At 37.2% G+C, this 19,461-nt stretch overlaps 1 protein-coding gene across 1 annotated transcript in view; it reads left to right on the top strand.

The window, feature by feature from the left end:
- The window catches only part of LOC136886553 (organic cation/carnitine transporter 2), a 99,535-nt gene that overhangs the window by 55,057 nt on the left and 25,017 nt on the right, over nucleotides 1–19,461 (top strand). Inside the window, exons 6-7 of the mRNA XM_067159367.2 lie at nucleotides 1,369–1,537; nucleotides 11,737–11,958. Of these exons, the coding sequence (XP_067015468.2) occupies nucleotides 1,369–1,537; nucleotides 11,737–11,958 (391 nt within the window). The remainder of the gene's footprint in view (nucleotides 1–1,368; nucleotides 1,538–11,736; nucleotides 11,959–19,461) is intronic.

The following is a 19,461-nucleotide window of genomic DNA, read 5'->3' as shown; positions in this document are numbered from 1 at the left end:
TGCAGATGGTCATTACTACCCCTCAAATGGGTAGCTGTATGAAAATTTCACTAAAATAGTCAATGTACAGACACATACAGTCGTTACAATTTTATTTATATATATAGATAAGGAATCTGCTCCACGTACAACACCTTTTGGGCTATGTCCGCTGGACTTAAGCTGCAAAACCGACCATTCATGATATCTCACTTATTAAACCTCCTATAGAAAAATTCACATGAGAAAAAATGTTTTAGAAATGGATTTCCATTAAGGATTGGAGATTTCCATTAATTTTGGAGTACAAAATCATGGTTTCTGTTTCGAATAAATTAAGGATTGTAGATTTCCATTAATTTTGGAGTGCAAAATCATGGTTTCTGTTTTGAATAAATCCCCAGTAAATTTAGGTATTCAGAAATAATATTGGCCCTAAAACCTACTCAAGGACAGGTGGGTTCTAAATATCAAGTTTGGTAAAATTATATTCAGTAGTTTTCAAGTTATAAGAACTCATACAATCAAACAGACAGACACCAAAGCTAAGAAATTTGCAGATGGTCATTATTACACCTGAAGCAGATAACTGTACGGAAATTTTGCCAAAATAGTCAATGTACAGGCAGACGGTCATTACAATTATATTTAGATAGATGGCAGATAAGCATGGGCACGTTCGTAAGTGCAAACCTTCATTTTGAGATTTAATGCTCCTAAACGGTACATCATACCAACAAACGGTTTGCACCCTCAGACGTCCCTTTTATTGTTCTACATGTTCGGTCTTAAAAATTTTTCTCGTACCTCCCATATTTATGGGTTCGATTGAGTTTCGATATTTGAATGGGTAATTTATAATAATATAAGAAATTTATTTTAACTCAACCTATTCAATACAGTACAAGATGTTAAGATATTAGTTAAACATCGTTAAAAATCGTTGAGACATGTTTCACCCCTTCTGTGGGGCATCATCAGTCATATCAAATACCTTAAAATTCTACCAGACATCTGGTTGGAAATTATAAAAATATGTTAACTGAGTGAATACATTAAAAAACATTTACAAGATCTTATCATTAACAAAATATCAAAATTAATTTAAAAATGTTACACTAGTGAATACATTGGTGAATTTTCACTCAAAACAAGGCCGTCCTATGTACAGTATTGACAACAATGGTAGTTAAAGTCTTATTTGTGCTAAGTTTGAAGACAGTTTAAAATTTATGTACAAATGTTGAGAATGAATGCAGAATACATATAATTGCAATTTACTGTACGTATATTTTACGTTGTAAAATAATATGGAAAAAACATTCCAAATTTGTATTGTATTATCAAAGAGTAAGTTTTGGAATTTATTAATAAACTTTTTTTTTCCAGGTATAGAGGTGTCTGCACATGACAAACAAGCCTACCTAGCTATGTTGCAGTGTCTAGGTTGGACGCTTGGTATCTGTATCATGCCTCTAACGGCTTGGGCTAGTGGCAACTGGGTCATCTTCATGCTTGTTACCACTCTGCCAGCAGGTCTTTTCCTCTTTGTCAGGAAGTAAGTTGTAGTCAAATATCATAGATTAGGTACTGAGTAATTGTGGAAGTTTACAAAAATCTTTCTAAAGAACTAATTCAGCCCTATAATCAAGCTGTATTTTATGTCTTTAGTTAGGTAATTCATTTTTTTCTACCAGTTTGATTTATAGCTTATTTTCTGCCTTTATTTAATAATAATAATAATAATAATAATAATAATAATAATAATAATAATAATAATAATAATAATAATAATAATAATAATTCAGCTTTAATAAATATGATATCAATAGCAGCTGAAGAAAGATTAACTGGAGGATAATCTATTTAATGATTTTGCCACCTCTATACTCTAAATCTTATATTTAGCTCCCTACTTGGAATGTGTCTTGATTCTGTGGGTATAGCACCTGTTAATAATATTGATTGATTGATTGTTTGATTGATTGATTGATCGATCAATCGATTGATTGATTGATTGATTGATTGATTGATTGATTGATTGATTGATTGATTGATTGATTGATTGATTGATTGATTGATTGATTGATTGATTGATTGATTGATTGATTGATTGATTGATTGATTGATTGATTGATTGATTGATTGATTGGACCAAAATATTCAACCCTTGTAAAAAGAATACTGCAAGATACTCATTTACATTTGGTATTACACATGTGAATATGTTCAATTTCAATCTGCGATCAAAGCATTTCTAAGATTTGTCCAGAGTCCATATCCAAAAAGCAGTGGTGTGTACTGAACCCCATCCACCCCAGTGCTACTGGGCCAAATAATTTTGCATTTACATTTTCATATTATTCCTTAGAATGTTCTTAATTAAGTTGTAAAAACCTGCAAACAATTAAGTCAAGATAAGTACAGCTGTTTCGACGATCCGCTCACTCTACAGCAGTCCAGCTCTCTCCAGTGAGCTGGGTTTCCTTGCAGGAGTGAAAGAGAGCTACCCTAGCGGAATTCAAGTTTTAGAGTTGACATATGCCGCTTGTCACCTTGTCCTAGTGAGGCGGGGTGTTGGCTGTGGACTTACCTGGAGATTCACAGCACTGGTGACAGATCAGCTAGCTAGGGTAAAGTACGGTCATGACACAAATTAGTTGTAATAGTTAACACTCAAAGTGTCTAGTGCCACACCAAAGGGGGTACAAGAAAAAAGGTCTATATGTTAACACTATAGCCACTTGTATATCGCCTTGCTAATGAAACATAGAGTTAATTTATGAAATCAATTGTATTATATTTATTTTATTTTTGGATTTCAGCATGTATAAAGTTTTTGGGACCTATTCATTAATTGTACGTGCAGAGGATGTTTTTCAGCACATGAAGAAAAATATTTAGGTTACCCAGTGTGAACACAGAGCCAAGTGCTAAGTACGAGAATTTTGTATCTTGTTGTATACGTGAGGGTTTACCTGTAATGGTGGTAGGGATTATGAAATTTTGTAATGCCCTTTGTGGATTGTAAGTGAAATTTCTGCAAGTTCTGTGGCATTCTTCATGAACATAACAGTGTTATTCATCATTAAGTATATTTTCCTATGTCTGCCACCACTCTAAGCCTACCTACAAGCAGTAAGCGAGTGAAATTGTAAAACTTTGGCTATGGTAAAACACCTGCTCTTTTTTTTCAGTCAGTTTAGGTTAGGTTTTTTAAGTTAAAGAACAAAAAGTAATTCTCATTATATTTCTGTGGAAAGCATGGCGATACAATTACAAAGTCTCACCAGGTGAAACTGTAAGCACATTGCTTAAAATCTGGTGTAGCTTCTGTTATAATGGTGCCATGAATACCAGTTTGGAAAGGGTAATGTGGTGGAACTGCAACTGTTTAATTTTTTGCAGCTGGGGTAATGAACATGTTCGCTCCATGCCACTGCTAAAAAGTGTATGTTACAAACATACTTTCATCATATAATTTTTTGTACCGTAATACCATTCAGTTTGTAGCCTAAATCTCTGTGACTAATGACGTGCTTCCATAATATTCTATTGATAGCTAGAAATATATTTTCTCCAAATAAATTCCTCTTGGTGGTTCAATTTAAAAATAAAAGCAATTCATACTTTGCATTTTAAAATTTAAAGACCATATCTCCACTAGTTTAAAAATATAAATTGATTGAAATTAAACAAACATATTACTTTTTTCTCTCCTTGCTGTCTTTGTTTCTTTATTTCAAGGGAACTAGGCTGGGAAACTGTTTGATTCTTAGCTGACTTCTTTGACGAGAGGGGAAGTCTTCCTCCATTCCCTCTTGTTAATTTGGACCCTGCTGAAACGCCAAGTTTGAATACCGGCAATTACCGGAAGTTACTGATCAGTAACTTCCCTCCCAACCACCACAGCACAGCACAATGATCCTTGAGTCCAGTTAGTGGGGTAGGCCGTGGATAGTACGGGCATGACTTCCATGTTCCTTGGGAGAATTTCTTTGCTCACTGTCGGAGGCAAAATTTCACATGCCTTGATGAAGGCCAATGCAATTTGGCTGAAAGCTTGGCTTTATTATTAAATAAATATATATATATATATAGTGGCTTTAATCCAGTTCATTTATTTCTTTATGTTAATACAATGAGCCATGAAAACCTACGTTCATTAAAGTTCATTATAGTCCAACTTTAATTAAATAATTTTTCTGTAATCCTTTTTTATGCCATCATCATCATCATCATCATCATCATCATCATCATCAATGTCCCACTCCAGTCACCTGGGTGTGGTTAACAAACCTCCTCCACTCCTTTCTCTCCTTCTAATGTCCTTCCAGATCTGATCTATCCACCTTCTTCTCGGTTTTCCAACTGGTCTCTATCCCTTAACTTCTCTTTCCAATTCCCTTCTTGCTACCCGTTCCTTTCTCATTCTTTTTACATGTCCGAACCATCTCAGTCTTGCTTTCTGTATGTTCTGTACCAACGGTTCTATATTTAGCTCTTCTCTGATTTTAATATTTTGAATTCTATCCCTTCTTGTTTTTTTAAAGAAAGATCTTAAAAATTTCATTTCTACTGCTTGGATCTTACTACCTTGTCTCTTATTAGTTACCAGCATTTCTAATCCATATGTTACAATTGGTATGAAATACTGTTTATATAATGTTAATTTTGTTCTCTTGGGTACTTTGTCATCCCATAAAAGCTCTCTGACTTGATGATAAAATGTTGTACCTTTACTTAGTCTGTTATTAATTTCAGGGTTGATTTCATTACTTCCATTAATAATGCTATCCAGGTATGTAAACTGTTCTACATTCTCTAACCATTCTCTGTCTATGTTCACTTGGCTTGTCTTTTTCTCTTTTCCACAGTGCATGACTACAGTTTTCTTTTTACTAATTATACCATTCCAAACTCCTTCAGATTTTCATTCCAAATGTCCAGTTTCCTTTGTACTTCCTTTTCTTCCTTTCCCCAAATCACCACAATATCTGCAAATACCAAAGCATATCACTACTGATACTCTGTTTTACACATTTTATGATTTCATCTATCAATATAATAAACAATAATGGCGACAGTGCACTTCCTTGCTTGAGACCTTTTTTTGTATAAAATGTTTCAGTCACCACTCCCCACTTGTATACTGCTTTTACTCTCATGATACAACATTTTTGTCTTATTAATTAATGATTTTGGTCCATTCCTTTTCAGTAGGCATTCCCATACAGGCATGTTTTCTCTTAACTGTATCATAAGCTTTTTCCAAATCCAAAAATACGAAGATGGTTACCTTGTTCCTTTACAGATGTTTTTCCATTATTGTTCGCATTGTAAATATCACGTCTATTGTTGATCTATTCAGTCTAAAGCTATATTGTTCTTCCTCTAACTGTGTTCCTATTATATCCATCAGTCTTTTGTCTGTGACTTTCTCCATTATTTTTAGCCCATGTGATAACAGGGTTATACCTCTATAATTTTCACATTTCTACCTATTTCCTTTTTTGAACAGTGATACATTGTTTCCTTGTTGCTAATCTTCAGGTATCCTTTCATCCTTCCATATGGCATTGAGGGCTCTGTATAGCCACTGTAGTCCAATGCTTCCTACTGCCTTAATCATATCAGTATTGAATTCGTCTTTTCCACTTGCTTTACCTATGATCATTGCTTTCACTGCTCTTTCAAGTTCCAACCATGTTATTGGGTTCTCTTCTCTTTCTCCACCTATTATTTCCATTTTCTTATCTCCTTCTTCCTCCGAACAGTCTTCATTATAAAGTTTTTCAAAATACTTTGCCATCACCTTCTGAAGACCCTTTTCGTCATGTATAATGGATCCATCTTCTCTCTCTAATGCCTGATTTTTTCTTGATTTATTCTTTTCAAATTTATTACTCTGTAAATTAGTTTCTGATTCCCTCAACTCTCTTGTTCAATTTTGTTCGTAAACTCTCCCCAACATTTCTCATTTTCTTCCTTGAAACTCCTCTTTACTTGTAGTTTCAATCTTTTGTATTCCACATGTAACCTTTCTATCGTATTCTCATCTCTGATATATTTTTTGCTTTTCCTTATCCATTTCGTTTTTCACTTTGTTCCTTTCTTTTGTTTCTTTTTTTAACTTTTGTCTGTCCACCACTGTGTCTCCTTTCCTTTAACCTTTGCTTTTGTTTTCTCGCATACCTCAATTGCTGCTTCCACAAATGTCTGTCTTAAATTTGTCCCATTCTTCTTCTCCACTTCGTATTTCCATGTTAGGCAACTTCCTTTTTATACATACATACATACATACATACATTATCATTATAGACTGTTATGCCTTTCAGCGTTCAGTCTACAAGCCCCTGAGAATTTAATAAACGTCGCCACAATTGTCGATTTGCATCTAGTGTTGTGGCCTCATTTAGTTCTATACCTCTTATCTATAAATCGTTAGAAACCGAGTCTAACCATCGTCGTCTTGGTCTCCCTCTACTTCTCTTACCCTCCATAGCAGAGTCCATTATTCTCCTAGGTAACCTATCCTCCTCTATTCGCCTCACACGACCCCACCACCGAAGCCGATTTATGCATACAGTTTCATCCATCGAGTTCATTCCTAAATTAGCCTTTATCTCCTCATTCCAAGTACCCTCCTGCCATTGTTCCCACCTGTTTGTACCAGCAATCATTCTTGCTACTTTCATGTCTGTTACTTCTAACTTATGAATAAGATATACTGAGTCCACCCAGCTTTCACTCCCGTAAAGCAAAATTGGTCTGAAAACAGACCGATGTAAAGATAGTTTCGTCTGGGAGCTGACTTCCTTCTTACAGAATACTGCTGATCGCAACTGCAAGCTCACTGCATTAGCTTTACTACACCTTGATTCAATCTCACTTACTATATTACCATCCTGGGAGAACACACAACCTAAATACTTAAAATTATCAACCTGTTCTAGCTTTGTATCACCAATCTGACATTCAATTCTGTTGAATTTCTTACCTACTGACATCAATTTAGTCTTCGAGAGGCTAATTTTCATACCATACTCATTGCAACTATTTTCGAGTTCCAAGATATTAGACTGCAGGCTTTCGGCACAGTCTGCCATTAAGACCAAGTCATCAGCATAGGCGAAACTGCTTACTACATTTCCACCTAACTGAATCCCTCCCTGCCATTTTATACCTTTCAGCAGATGATCCATGTAAACTATGAACAGCAAAGGTGAAGGATTACAGCCTTGTCTAACCCCTGTAAGTACCCTGAACCAAGAACTCATTCTACCATCAATTCTCACTGAATCCCAATTGTCAACATAAATGCCTTTGATTGATTTTAATAATCTACCTTTAATTCCATAGTCCCCCAGTATAGTAAACATCTTTTCTCAGTACCCTGTCATATGCTTTCTCTAGATCTATGAAACATAAACACAACTGCCTATTCCTCTCGTAGCATTTTTCAATTACCTGGCGCATACTGAAAATCTGATCCTGACAGCCTCTCTGTGGTCTGAAACCACACTGGTTTTCATCCAACTTCCTCTCAACGACTGATCGTACCCTCCCTTCCAGGATGCCAGTGAATACTTTGCCTGGTATACTAATCAATGAGATACCTCGATAGTTGTTGCAATCCTTCCTGTTCCCTTGCTTATAGATAGGTGCAATTACTGCTTTTGTCCAATCTGAAGGTACCTTACCAACACTCCACGCTAATTTTACTACTCTATGAAGCAATTTCATCCCTGCCTTCCCACTATACTTCACCATTTCAGGTCTAATTTCATCTATTCCTGCTGCATTATGACAATGGAGTTTATTTACCATCCTTTCCACTTCCTCAAGCATAATTTCACCAAAAGTTTCCTCCTCCCCATGAGCTTGGCTGTTTGCAACACCACCAGGATGATTTCCTTTTACATTAAGATGATGTTCAAAATATTCCCTCCACCTCTCCAGTGATTCCCTGGGATCTATTATGAGTTCACCTGAATTACTCAAAACACTGTTCATTTCCTTTTTCCCTCCCTTCCTAAGATTCTTTATTACTGTCCAGAAAGGTTTCCCTGCTGCTTGACCTAGCCTTTCCAGGTTATTACCAAAATCTTCCCATGACTTCTTTTTGGATTCAACAATTATTTGTTTCGCTCTGTTTCTTTCATCTACGTACAAATCCCTGTCTGCCTCAGCCCTTGTTTGGAGCCATTTCTGATAAGCCTTCATTTTACGTTTACAGGCTGCTCTCACTTCATCATTCCACCAAGATGTTTGCCTTTTCCCATCTTTACACACAGTTGTTCCTAGGCATTCCCTTGCTGTTTCTACTACAGTATCCCTGTATGCCACCCATTCACTTTCTATATCTTGAACCTGCTTACTGTCTACTGTTTAAAACTTCTCACTAATCATATCCATGTACTTCTGTCTAATTTCCTAGTCCTGGAGATTTTCTACCCTTATTCGTTTGCAGACAGATTTCACTTTCTTTACCCTAGGCCTAGTGATACTTAGTTCACTACAGATCAGATAGTGGTCTGTATCATTGAAAAATCCGTGAAAAACCCGTGAAAAACCCGTAAATTCCTAAGAGATTTCCTGAATTCAAAGTCTGTTAAGATATAGTTTATTATGGATCTGGTACCCCTAGCCTCCCATGTGTAGTGGTGAATAGCCTTATGCTTGAAGAATGTATTCATAACAGCTAAACCCATACTAGCACAGAAGTCCAGCAAACACTTCCCATTCCCATTAGCTTCCATATCTTCCCCACATTTACCAATCACCCTTTCGTATCCTTCAGTTCTATTCCCAACTCTCGCATTGAAATCACCCATTAGCACTATTCCATCCTTGCTGTTGACCTTGACCACGATGTCACTCAATGCTTCATAAAACTTGTTAACTTCACCCTCATCTGCACCCTCACATGGTGAATACACGGACACAATTCTTGTCCTAATTCCTCCAACTGACAAATCTACCCACATCATTCACTCATTTACGTGCCTAACAGAAACTATGTTGCGTGCAATGGTATTCCTGATAAAGAGCCCTACCCCAGACTCTGCCCTTCCCTTTCTAACACTCGTCAAGTACACTTTATAATCTCCTATCTCTTCCTCATTATCTCCCCTTACCTGAATATCACTTACTCCTAGCACATCCAGATGCATCCTCTTTGCTGACTCAGCCAGTTCTACTTTCTTTCTTCCATAAGCCCCATTAATATTGATAGCTCCCCATCGAATTCCATTTCGTTCGCCAAGTTGTTTCCAAGGAGTCCCTCGCCTGTCAAATGGGAGTGGGACTCCATTACTCCCATAGGTGCAAGGCTTGCTTAAAATGTTCTGAGCTCGGCAAATTCATGGAGCAGGATGCTACCCTACTTGCACATAGTCCAAGTGAGGATCTCTCCTCTAACGGATTATGGACCACCGGTGAATTGTATAGTCCTAGCCGCCTGAGCACAAGGAGGGCCATGACTCAGAATATGTCCGAGATGCCCACTCCGTTTCCATAGCAACTGGTATCCCGACTCTCAGGACCATTTACTAGGCCACTCAGCCGTTGGCCATTGTTCATGAACTAGGACGTGACTACAGTAACCCACAAACATGAACCATTTTTATACAATCTTGGAAATTCTTATCTTTGGTTTCTTCTTCAGTACAATTTTAGGGATTTTTACTTGTTTTAATTCCACAATTAATACACACCTACCATACTTTCACTGGGGATTATCTTCGTATTCATGACGTATCTTCTCCATTCTCGGTCTGTTATTATAAAATCGATGAGTGTTCCAATTGTATGTAATATACCAGTATACTAATATAAAAACACAGTCATCACTTCATATCTAGTTCATACTTCTATTGTAATCAATGGCTGCATACATTCTGGTGTTGTTGGATGGAAGAATTAAATTGCCAGATTAGATAAAGATGGAATTCACTGGAAGGATTTGATATGTCTAGACTTCACTAAAATACAAACCTTCTTTTCTAGTAAGGTATTGGTGTTTAAGAATTTTTTACACTAAATAATGGTTAAAATTTACATTTATTAGATAAATTGTTATAAACACAGTACAAATTTGGAACTGAGGGCCATTCTATTTCAAATCAATCAATCAATCAATCAATCAATCAATCAATCATGATTGATCTGCATTTACGGCATCGCCCAGGTGTCAGATTCCCTATTGGTTGTTTACAGTGTCTTTTCTTAAATAACTGCAAAGAAACTGAAAATTTATTGAATAACTCCCTTTGTAAATTATTCCAATACAATGCTCCCAATTCTACAAACAAATATTTGCCCCAATTTTTTCTCTTGAATTCCAACTTTATGTTCTTACTTTAAAAAACACCACTCATACTTATTCGTTTACTGACATCATTTCATGCCATCTCTCCGCAGAACATAACACTTAGTCAAGAAGCTTGTTTTCTTTCTCCCAAGTCTTCCCAGCCCAAACTGTGCAACATTTTTGTAACACTACTATTTTGTCGGAAATCACCCAGAACAAATCGAGATGTTTTTCTTCGGATTTTTTTCCAGTTCTTGAATCAAGTAATCCTGTTTAGGATCCCAAACAGTGGAACCATACTCTATTTGGGGTTTTACCACAGACTTAATTGCCCTCTCCTCTACATCCTTACTACAACCCCTAAAGATCTTCATAACCATGTGCAGAGATCTGTATCCTATATTTACAATTCCATTTGTGTGATTACCCCAATGAAGATCTTTCCTTATATTAACAAGTAAGTACTTACAGTGATTCCCATAAGGAACTTTCACTCCAACAATGCAGTAATTAAAACTTAGATGACTTTTCCTATTAGTGAAACTCACAACCTGACTTTCAATCCCATTTATCATCATACTATCATTATACCTGCTGTCCATCTCACCACATTGTCAAGGTCTTTTTACAGTTGCTCACAATCTTGTAGCTTATTTATTACTCTATACAAAATAACATCATCTGCAAAAAGCCTTTTCTCTGATTCAACTTCTTTACCCATATTATTTATATTTATTATTCCAATACCCTGGTCCCAATTCTATAAACAAGGTCTGGCTGAAAGGGAAATCTTCAAATAGAGTTGCATTATCTCCCTGCTAGCCTTTTACAAGCTGCGAGAAACTATCATATTCAGTCAAGTATGCGTCACGAGTTTTGAGACTGGCTTTTTGTGATTTATCCTTTTCTTCCTTCTATTGCATATATTTTAAACCAAAGAGTTCATGATCACTTATACCATCTATCGTTTCACTTTCTCTATATAGAGCTCATCTTGTTTTATCAGCACCATATCTAAAATATTTTTCCCTCTAACTGGTTCTATCAATTTCTGGTCACATAAATGTCCAAAAATGCTGCCTTGAGGCCTTCCCCTCTTAATGATTACAGGATCAGATAATACTTCACCTGCTCTAATTCTCTGAGTTCTATTTTCTAATTTTGTCTAGTCTAATTGCATTCATTTTTGCCAGTAGTCTCCCATGATCTACCCTATCAAACACCTTAGATAGGTCATTCACAATATAGTCCATTTGACCTTCTGAATCTAAAATATCTGCTATATGTTGCTGGAATCCTATAAGCGAGCTTCAGCTTTTTTCCTCAATGATGACAATTAAATTTTTTGCAGACATTTGCTGGATAAATTGTTTTTATAAATACAAAGTTTGGAGCTGAAGATCATTCAGTTGGTTTTCCTCAATGATGATAATTTGTTACAGACATTTTCCTGAATCACCACGTTGGCTGGCAAGTTGTGGTAAAATAGAACAGTGTCAAAAGGTCCTATCCTACATAGCTGAGATAAATGGAACTTCATTACCTCCAGACACAAAAGATATCTTAAAGAAAATTGCAGGCCGAAAGGAAAAATTCTATGGTATTGCCAGTCTTTTTACTAGTTGGAGACTGGGAAAAAATGTTGTCCTTATTTGTGGAAGTTGGTAAGTTTAATTTTATATAAAAGGTAATATGAGGGAGACTGGTCACAACCGAGTTTTTACAGAAGACTATTCTATGTTTCACAGCTGTTTGACATTCACTAATTAACAGAGCTATTATTCAATTGTTACATATTATACTGTACTTAAATTAATAAATAATTGCCTTTTAGAAGCTCAGCCATGCCTCTCGTATTGCCTAATAGTCCCAATTTTACATTCTTCCTTCTATTGCATATATTTTAAACCAACAACATGATCACTTATACCATCTATCATTTCAGTTTCTCTATATAGAGCTCATCTTGTTTTATCAGCACCATATCTAAAATATTTTTCCCTCTAACTGGTTTTATCAATTTCTGATTCAGCTTGACAAATTAACTTATTTAACATTTGTTGATCATGCTTTCTGTCATTTGCATTACCTTCCCAGTTACAATTTGGTAAACTGAGGTCACGCGCTATAATAATGTTCCTTTCTGTGTCATTCCACATTGGTGTCAGCGCCATGTTTGCCAGGTCTATACACCCCAGAAACATCAAATTGCCTATTATTTTTAGAGATGAGCCTTCCACCTAAAATTTTATGATTTTCATCCTTAACTCTTAGAGGGTGGAATTAATATATTAAATCCTATAACAAGTTTCCCGTGAGTGGAATTTAATATATTAAATGATCAGAGATTGAACATCACTGGCGGATGCAGTAATTAAAAAACTCAACAGATGGCAGTAAACGACACTTACAGGTCTGGCTGAAAGGGAAATCTTCAAATAGAGTATGGAATTAATTTATTCACACACATTTTTTAATTTACAATAACCTGCACTGGTGGAATGCCCTCTAACACTTCATTTATTTTCTCTGTTGCTGTTTATTCTCTTCTTGAATATCTGTACAGATTTTGGAAAAGGATCAAACACTACCCCTGGTAAACTGTTCCACTCCTTCACACCCTTCCCAATGAATGAAAATTTACCCCAATCGCTTCTGCTAAAATTCCTTCTAATTTTATATTTGTGGTCAGTCCTGCCAATATAATTATTTTCCAACTGAAGCCTCTCACGGATATCTCCCCATGCTTCTTCTCCTGTATAGGCTCTATATAATCCTATAAGTCTAGTTTTCTCCCTTCTCTTACTTAAAGTTTCCCACCCAACATTGTAAGGAAGTAGAAATTATGCAAATCTTCCGTAGAATTTCTTTCAGCAGAGAGATGTGTTCATTGCGATGTCAAAGAACCCAACAGCCCATCTTGCAGAAGTACATTTAATTTTATAACCTAATAAAGAGCATCACACTGCAATGTCCAGGAACCCAACAGCCCATCCTGCGTAAGTACATTTACTTTCATCTATATTATAATAATATACTGTATAACGAGGTAAAGTTTGTTTGTATGTAGTGGCTAATCTCAGGAACTACTGGACCGATCCTAAAAATTCTTTTACTAATGTAAATATTCATTATCCCTGGGGGACATGGGCTGTATTTTATTTTCAAAACAATTCGATGGGGGGTGGCATGAGGGAGAGATATAAATATAATAGGCTAATATAGGCGAGATATCAAATTTGTCATACAAGGACAGGACAAAGCTCAATTTAAGCCCCTTGACGCAAAGAACAAAACTCGGTAAGCCCTATGGGCATAGAATCTCAAGGATAATTTAATAAAACCACCTATTCAATACTTTCCACGTTTAATGTGGTTTGAACCTACGTGAATTTATGTAGACTTATCAGGTCAGGTACATGTTTCACCCATTATTTGGGCATCTTCCACCTGTAGATAACCTTTAGGTGCTCCAGTTAGCGTGCTGGCCTTTGGTCCAGAGAGTCCCGGGTTTGATTCCCAGATGGGTCGGATATTTTAACCTTAAATGGTTAATTCCCTTGGCCCAGGAACTGGATGTTGTGTTGTCCCACATACCTGCAACTTACACACCACACATAACACTATCCTCCACCAATAACACGTAGTTACCTATACATGGCAGATTCCAGCCACCCTCATTGGAGGGTCTGCCTTACAAGGGCTGCACCCCGCTAGAAATAGCCACACAAAATTATTATTACTTCTAATTAACCATCCGTGTTTTGCAAGTTGCTCAGGAAAACCCCCAGTGTGTTTGTGAGCTCTGGAATCTTCATGTACCATGGATATGTATAAAATTCTGGATGTTTGTAGATATCTTTGCGTTATGTGCCGTAGTGGCAAACTTGTTTCAAGACAATTCTAGAACAGGCACTTACCAAGATTTCCGATGTTATTATAGAGTCTCTAAAACTATGTTGTAATAAAGGAGAATTATATAGAATCCTAGCCAGTAAACTTATATATATGGGAGTTGTTCGGAGATGTAAGAGTTAGTGATATTATCATAGCTCAGCTGTTTTGTGGCAGATCAGCAGTGATTTGTTGAAGGTGGAGTGAGTTGTTATGAAATTGTGTTGTTGATACTGTGTTGGCAAATCAGTCATGGTTCAATAGATTAATCTGTTGGTAGTCAGTGTGTTACTGGTGACATGGCGGCTGGAGTTTTGTTCATTGTATTGTGTATTTTATGTGTGTTCAGTTCAGTGAGTAAGATATGAGTGTAGACAGTCAGTAGTTGATGTAGCGACCTGTTGGAGGTCAGTCGTACCATATTGATACTGCTTCGTGTATCGACTCTAAATTATTGAGTATAGATTTCGAGTGTTAACTTATTGTATTAATGTGGAGTGAAAATATATGTGTAAGAGTAGCCAGTGATAGTAGTGGTGTATTTTAAGTATTTTTAACTACATTACTGAAATCTACATCACAAATATGACAAAACATCATCACCCATGTGCAACACATCACACTACTTTTCCAGCCACCACAGGGGAAGGTCCTTGGTCATGCAAATGGAGAAGAGATGACAGAGTCTGTCTTACTCGTTCTCTGACTGGGATGTTACTGGCCCTAAATCCCTTGCCACATGCCGACTGGAGATACGTTTCTATTTGTATTCAGTATTCTCTTGAAATGCTTAAATTTGACATTAATTAATTTTGTGCGGCTATTTCTAGCCAAGTGCAGCACTTCTAAGGCAGACCCTCCGATGAGGGTGGGTGGCATCTGCCATGTATAGGTAACTGCGTGTTATTGTGGTGGAGGATAGTGTTATGTGTGGTGTGCGAGTTGCAGGGATGTTGGGAACAGTACAAACACCCAGCCCCTGGGCTATTGGAATTAACCAATGAAGGTTAAAATCCCCAACCAGGCCGGGAATCGAACCCGGGACCCTCTGAACCGAAGGCCAGTATGCTGACCATTCAGCCAACAAGTCGGACTAATTTGACATGATTATGGTGTTTTAAAATTTTAACAAATAAGGACAAACACAAAGCCTGGTAATGCAGTAAGCATGCGTGTTCAATAAGCATCACGAGTTTTCTTGAAGGCAAGACTGACTGGTTTGAACTCAGTCCATGGTTAACTTCAGTGCTCATTCTGTGTCAGACCTTTTCTAACCTACTTCAGGCAAATGTCAAATTGGTGCCTTAATAATAATAATAATAATAATAATAATAATAATAATAATAATAATAATAATAATAATAATAATAATAATAATAATAATTTTTTTTGGCGAGGGATTGTGGAAAATCTTGCATGAGACGCTTGTGAAGAGTTCGCACTCCACGAGTGTGTAGGATTCTTACTCACTAAAAACCACATGCTCATTTTCCCATGATGTTTGTTTCTACCCCGGAACTGCTCTCGCATTACTTCAGGGTAGTATCGTGCTTTTAGTCATTCAGACTTCTTCTTCCTTCTTTCATCTTTCATTGATGTTCAAAAGCATCCAGATCCCTCTTCTTCTGGCGCAAGATACTTTCCACATACTGTCACCCTATCCCAAGATTCCTGATTTCTCAGCATCACAAGCACAATATTATCTGGCGTCAATACTTCGAGTCCAGCTTCCACAATACTTCTTTCTGTCAACCAGTGATCACGCACAAAGAAAGTATGTAGGACGTCATCTATATCATGACAGTAAATGCATTTTAGGCTGCTGGCTATGTTCAGTTTGTGCAAAAATTTACGGAAGTATCCATGCCCTGTTAGAAGCTGAGTAATATAGTAATTTACCTCACCATGAGTCTGTTCAATCCAATCCTTTAGACATGGTATTATTCGCTTTGTCCATTTCCCTCAAGGATCATCACTTTCTCGTCTCTGTTTCCAGCACTCCATTCGGCGGCTATGGGTTTACTTCTTTGCGCGTTTCTGTCCGAGTTCTCCTTGAGTACACCAGATTTCCTGTCGTTCAAGAGCAAGTAAATCAATAGGCGCTACTCCAGCTATGGTGAGGATTGCAGGTTTGGATACTGTACGATATGCGCATGATATTCGCAATTCTGCTCTTCGTTGTATAGCAGCCATCATTCTCCTATACTTTCCTATCTTCAGTGATTCAGCTCATACCTCGGAGCCATACAGAAGTACTGATTGGACTGTTGACATCAGAAGTCGTCGTCTGCTAGATCTCGGGCCTTTGATATTGCCCATTAGTCGACTAAGTTCGGTCATATATTTCGCTGCCCTTTCTGTCACCCTCCGGATATGATGCCAGAATGTGAGTTTGTTATCCAGCGTAATGCCTAAATATTTCACACTCTTGTTTCAGTGGCTATCTCTCAAGCTTGAAATGACACAATGGTCTCAATTCTTTTTCTTGTCAAAAGAACAATTTCCATTTTGTGATCAACAAGTGTTAGTCTGTGGTTGTTCATCCATCCCTTTACCCGTTGCATCACTTGATTCAGTTTAAGTTGCGCCAATTCCAGATCATGGGTCACTATCAAGACAGCCACATCATCAGCATAACCTATAAGTGTTGTATCTTCAGGCATCTCCAGTCGCAATAAGCCATCATCAGTAAAATTCCAGAGGTCTGGGCCAAGAATGGATCCTTGTGCTGCGCCAGCTGTAATCTGTTTAGTCTTTTGCCCACCCTCTGTATTATAAAGCAGTAAGCAATCCTTCAAATCCTTCTCATGAGATACTCTGGAAGCTGGAATGTTTCTTGAAGTGCTTCCAACATGTCCGTCCATCTTGCTGAGTTAAAAGCATTCTTCACATCCAGGGTCACAAGAAGCGCCACTTTATGAGAATAATGATTGCCCGTTTGTGCTCTTTTGGCAGTGTTCACTACTTCTAGCACTGCATCAACTGTCGAATGTCCTCTCCGAAAGCCATGCTGAAGAGGTGACAAAACCCCAGCTTGCTGATCTGCTGAGAGTAATCTGGGCTGTAGGAGCTTCTCTAAACCTTTTCCTGCAGTATCAAGCATACAAAGAGGTCTATACCCCCCCGACTTCCCTTTGCTGATCAAAACTAATCGTGCCTTTTTCCATCGGTTGCTAAAGATACCTCCCATGAGGTAATTGTTGTACATTTCCAACAGCAACTGTGGACAGAATTCTGCCGTTATCTTCAGTACTTCAGCTGGTATACCGTCTGGCCCTGGGGATTTCTTATTTCTGAGAGAAATAATAATAATAATAATAATAATAATAATAATAATAATAATAATAATAATAATAATAATAATAATAATAATAATAATAATAATAATAATAATAATAATAATAACCAAGCACGGATAAACTTGGATGAAAATGATATTTCATCCTATGTTTATTCCAGACTGTCAGGAAATAATTAAACTAGAAAGTGAAAAGCTAACAGGTAATTCAAAAACAATTACTACAAATTTCAAAAATGAAAACAATGGTCCATATTATCTGGAGACCATCTGAAGTCTAGTGGCAAGTGTATATTAATACTTCAATGTTTTTACATTTTGATATTAAACACAAGTAGCGAAGTGTTGGCTTGCTATCTGGTTTATGTGGTCCTTTAATCACAGCATCTGTTACTCATAAGTAAGGAGAGGATTAGATGGCTCTAAGCATCTCCAAAATAGGGAGGCAAAAAAATCCTTAAAAGGATAAGTAAGAAAAATCAACCAAAAGCTCCAGGTTATAAAGAAACATGACAATCTTGACACCTAACATTCATGTATCAAGGTTTTATTTGAATAAATGAGTGAACAATCCTATTGACAGTTCTCTTCCCACTCCTGAACTTTGGCAACATCGTCCACTGGCCCACCAGCTTCCTTCTCAAGCAGGAAGCAGCTATGCATCTTATCAATTACCTCTCGCACTTGTTTATGCAATACTGCATTCCTTTTACCTTCTTTTGCCATCTCACAGTTGATAAACAATAATGTCACAGCACTCCAAACAACAAAAAATTCATTTAAAACTGACAAAGAGGAGACATATTACTGAAAATTGAACCAGCACCTTACAAAGTGGTCAACAGACTAACACTGAATGTTATTGGATAAAGGTCATGTGATTTGCCAAGGCTCACACCAGGCCAAGGGACTTCCGAAGTGGTGAATGCTATAACTGCTAAAGAAATACGCAATAGTGAACATGTCCCTCCACATAGAGTTGGAGTCGGCACTTAATTCACACTAGTACCTACCCCAGTTGATTGAGAAAAGTCCAGAAGAAGGAGAATAAGATCATTTTCAATTTCAATTAGTCTGTATAAACAAGGTTTTACTGTAACATTATTGCATTAGAAACTATTTCTTGAAAAGACAGGTTGATTGAATAGTAGTCCATCATGAATGAAGTAATTATGAACTGAAGATGATGAGCATGATTTATTTTCATTATACCACAACATTCATAGAAATAATTGATCATCAGGGATGGTGCGTGGTATTGTTGCAGGGTTGTACAACTTCCAATAATTTTGCACTTCATTTGTCATCTTTTCTTCTAATGTTTTAGTTTAATAAACCTAACATGTATTCGAAAACGTGTTAAAACCAACCTTCTTCGCTCGTTCACTGTACTAATGCTTCATAATGGACCAACAAAAGCTGCTGGCTTTGAATCAAACTCAGAGGGTGTGCTTTCCTATGGCAACTCCCTAGTGGACAGCGCGGCGCAATGTACCTCAGCAGGGACGAGCCTAAGCCTGCATAGCATCAGGTAGCATGCTTGCCAATATCGGTCTCAGGGAGTTGCATGAGACTAGCAAGTCCCCTATTGAGAAACAGTTCCAAATGTCCCCGTTAGATTATGTCACTCTGCAGAGATTACTTCATTCCTACTTTCTCTCCTCCCGCGAAGGTAATTCATTTCCATTTTTTTAATTTAAAAATTTAATTTTTGTTGCACTGACACAGATAGGTCTTATGGTGACGTTGGGATAGGGAAGGGCTAGGAGTTGGAAGGAAGCGTCCATGGCTTTAATTAAGGCACAGCCACAGCATTTGCCTGGTGTGAAAATGGAAAACCACGGGAAACCATCTTCAGGGCTTCCGATAGGGTGTTCGAAGCCACTATACCCCGAATACAAGCTCACAGCTACGCAACCCTAACTGCACGGCCAACTTGCTGGGTAATTTCTTTCCCACGCCATACCAGACCACC

Source organism: Anabrus simplex, chromosome 1 (assembly GCF_040414725.1).
Source record: "Anabrus simplex isolate iqAnaSimp1 chromosome 1, ASM4041472v1, whole genome shotgun sequence".
NCBI lineage: Eukaryota > Metazoa > Arthropoda > Insecta > Orthoptera > Tettigoniidae > Anabrus > Anabrus simplex.
Note: the sequence above shows the minus strand (reverse complement) of the source record. Positions and strands in the feature narration are given on the sequence as shown.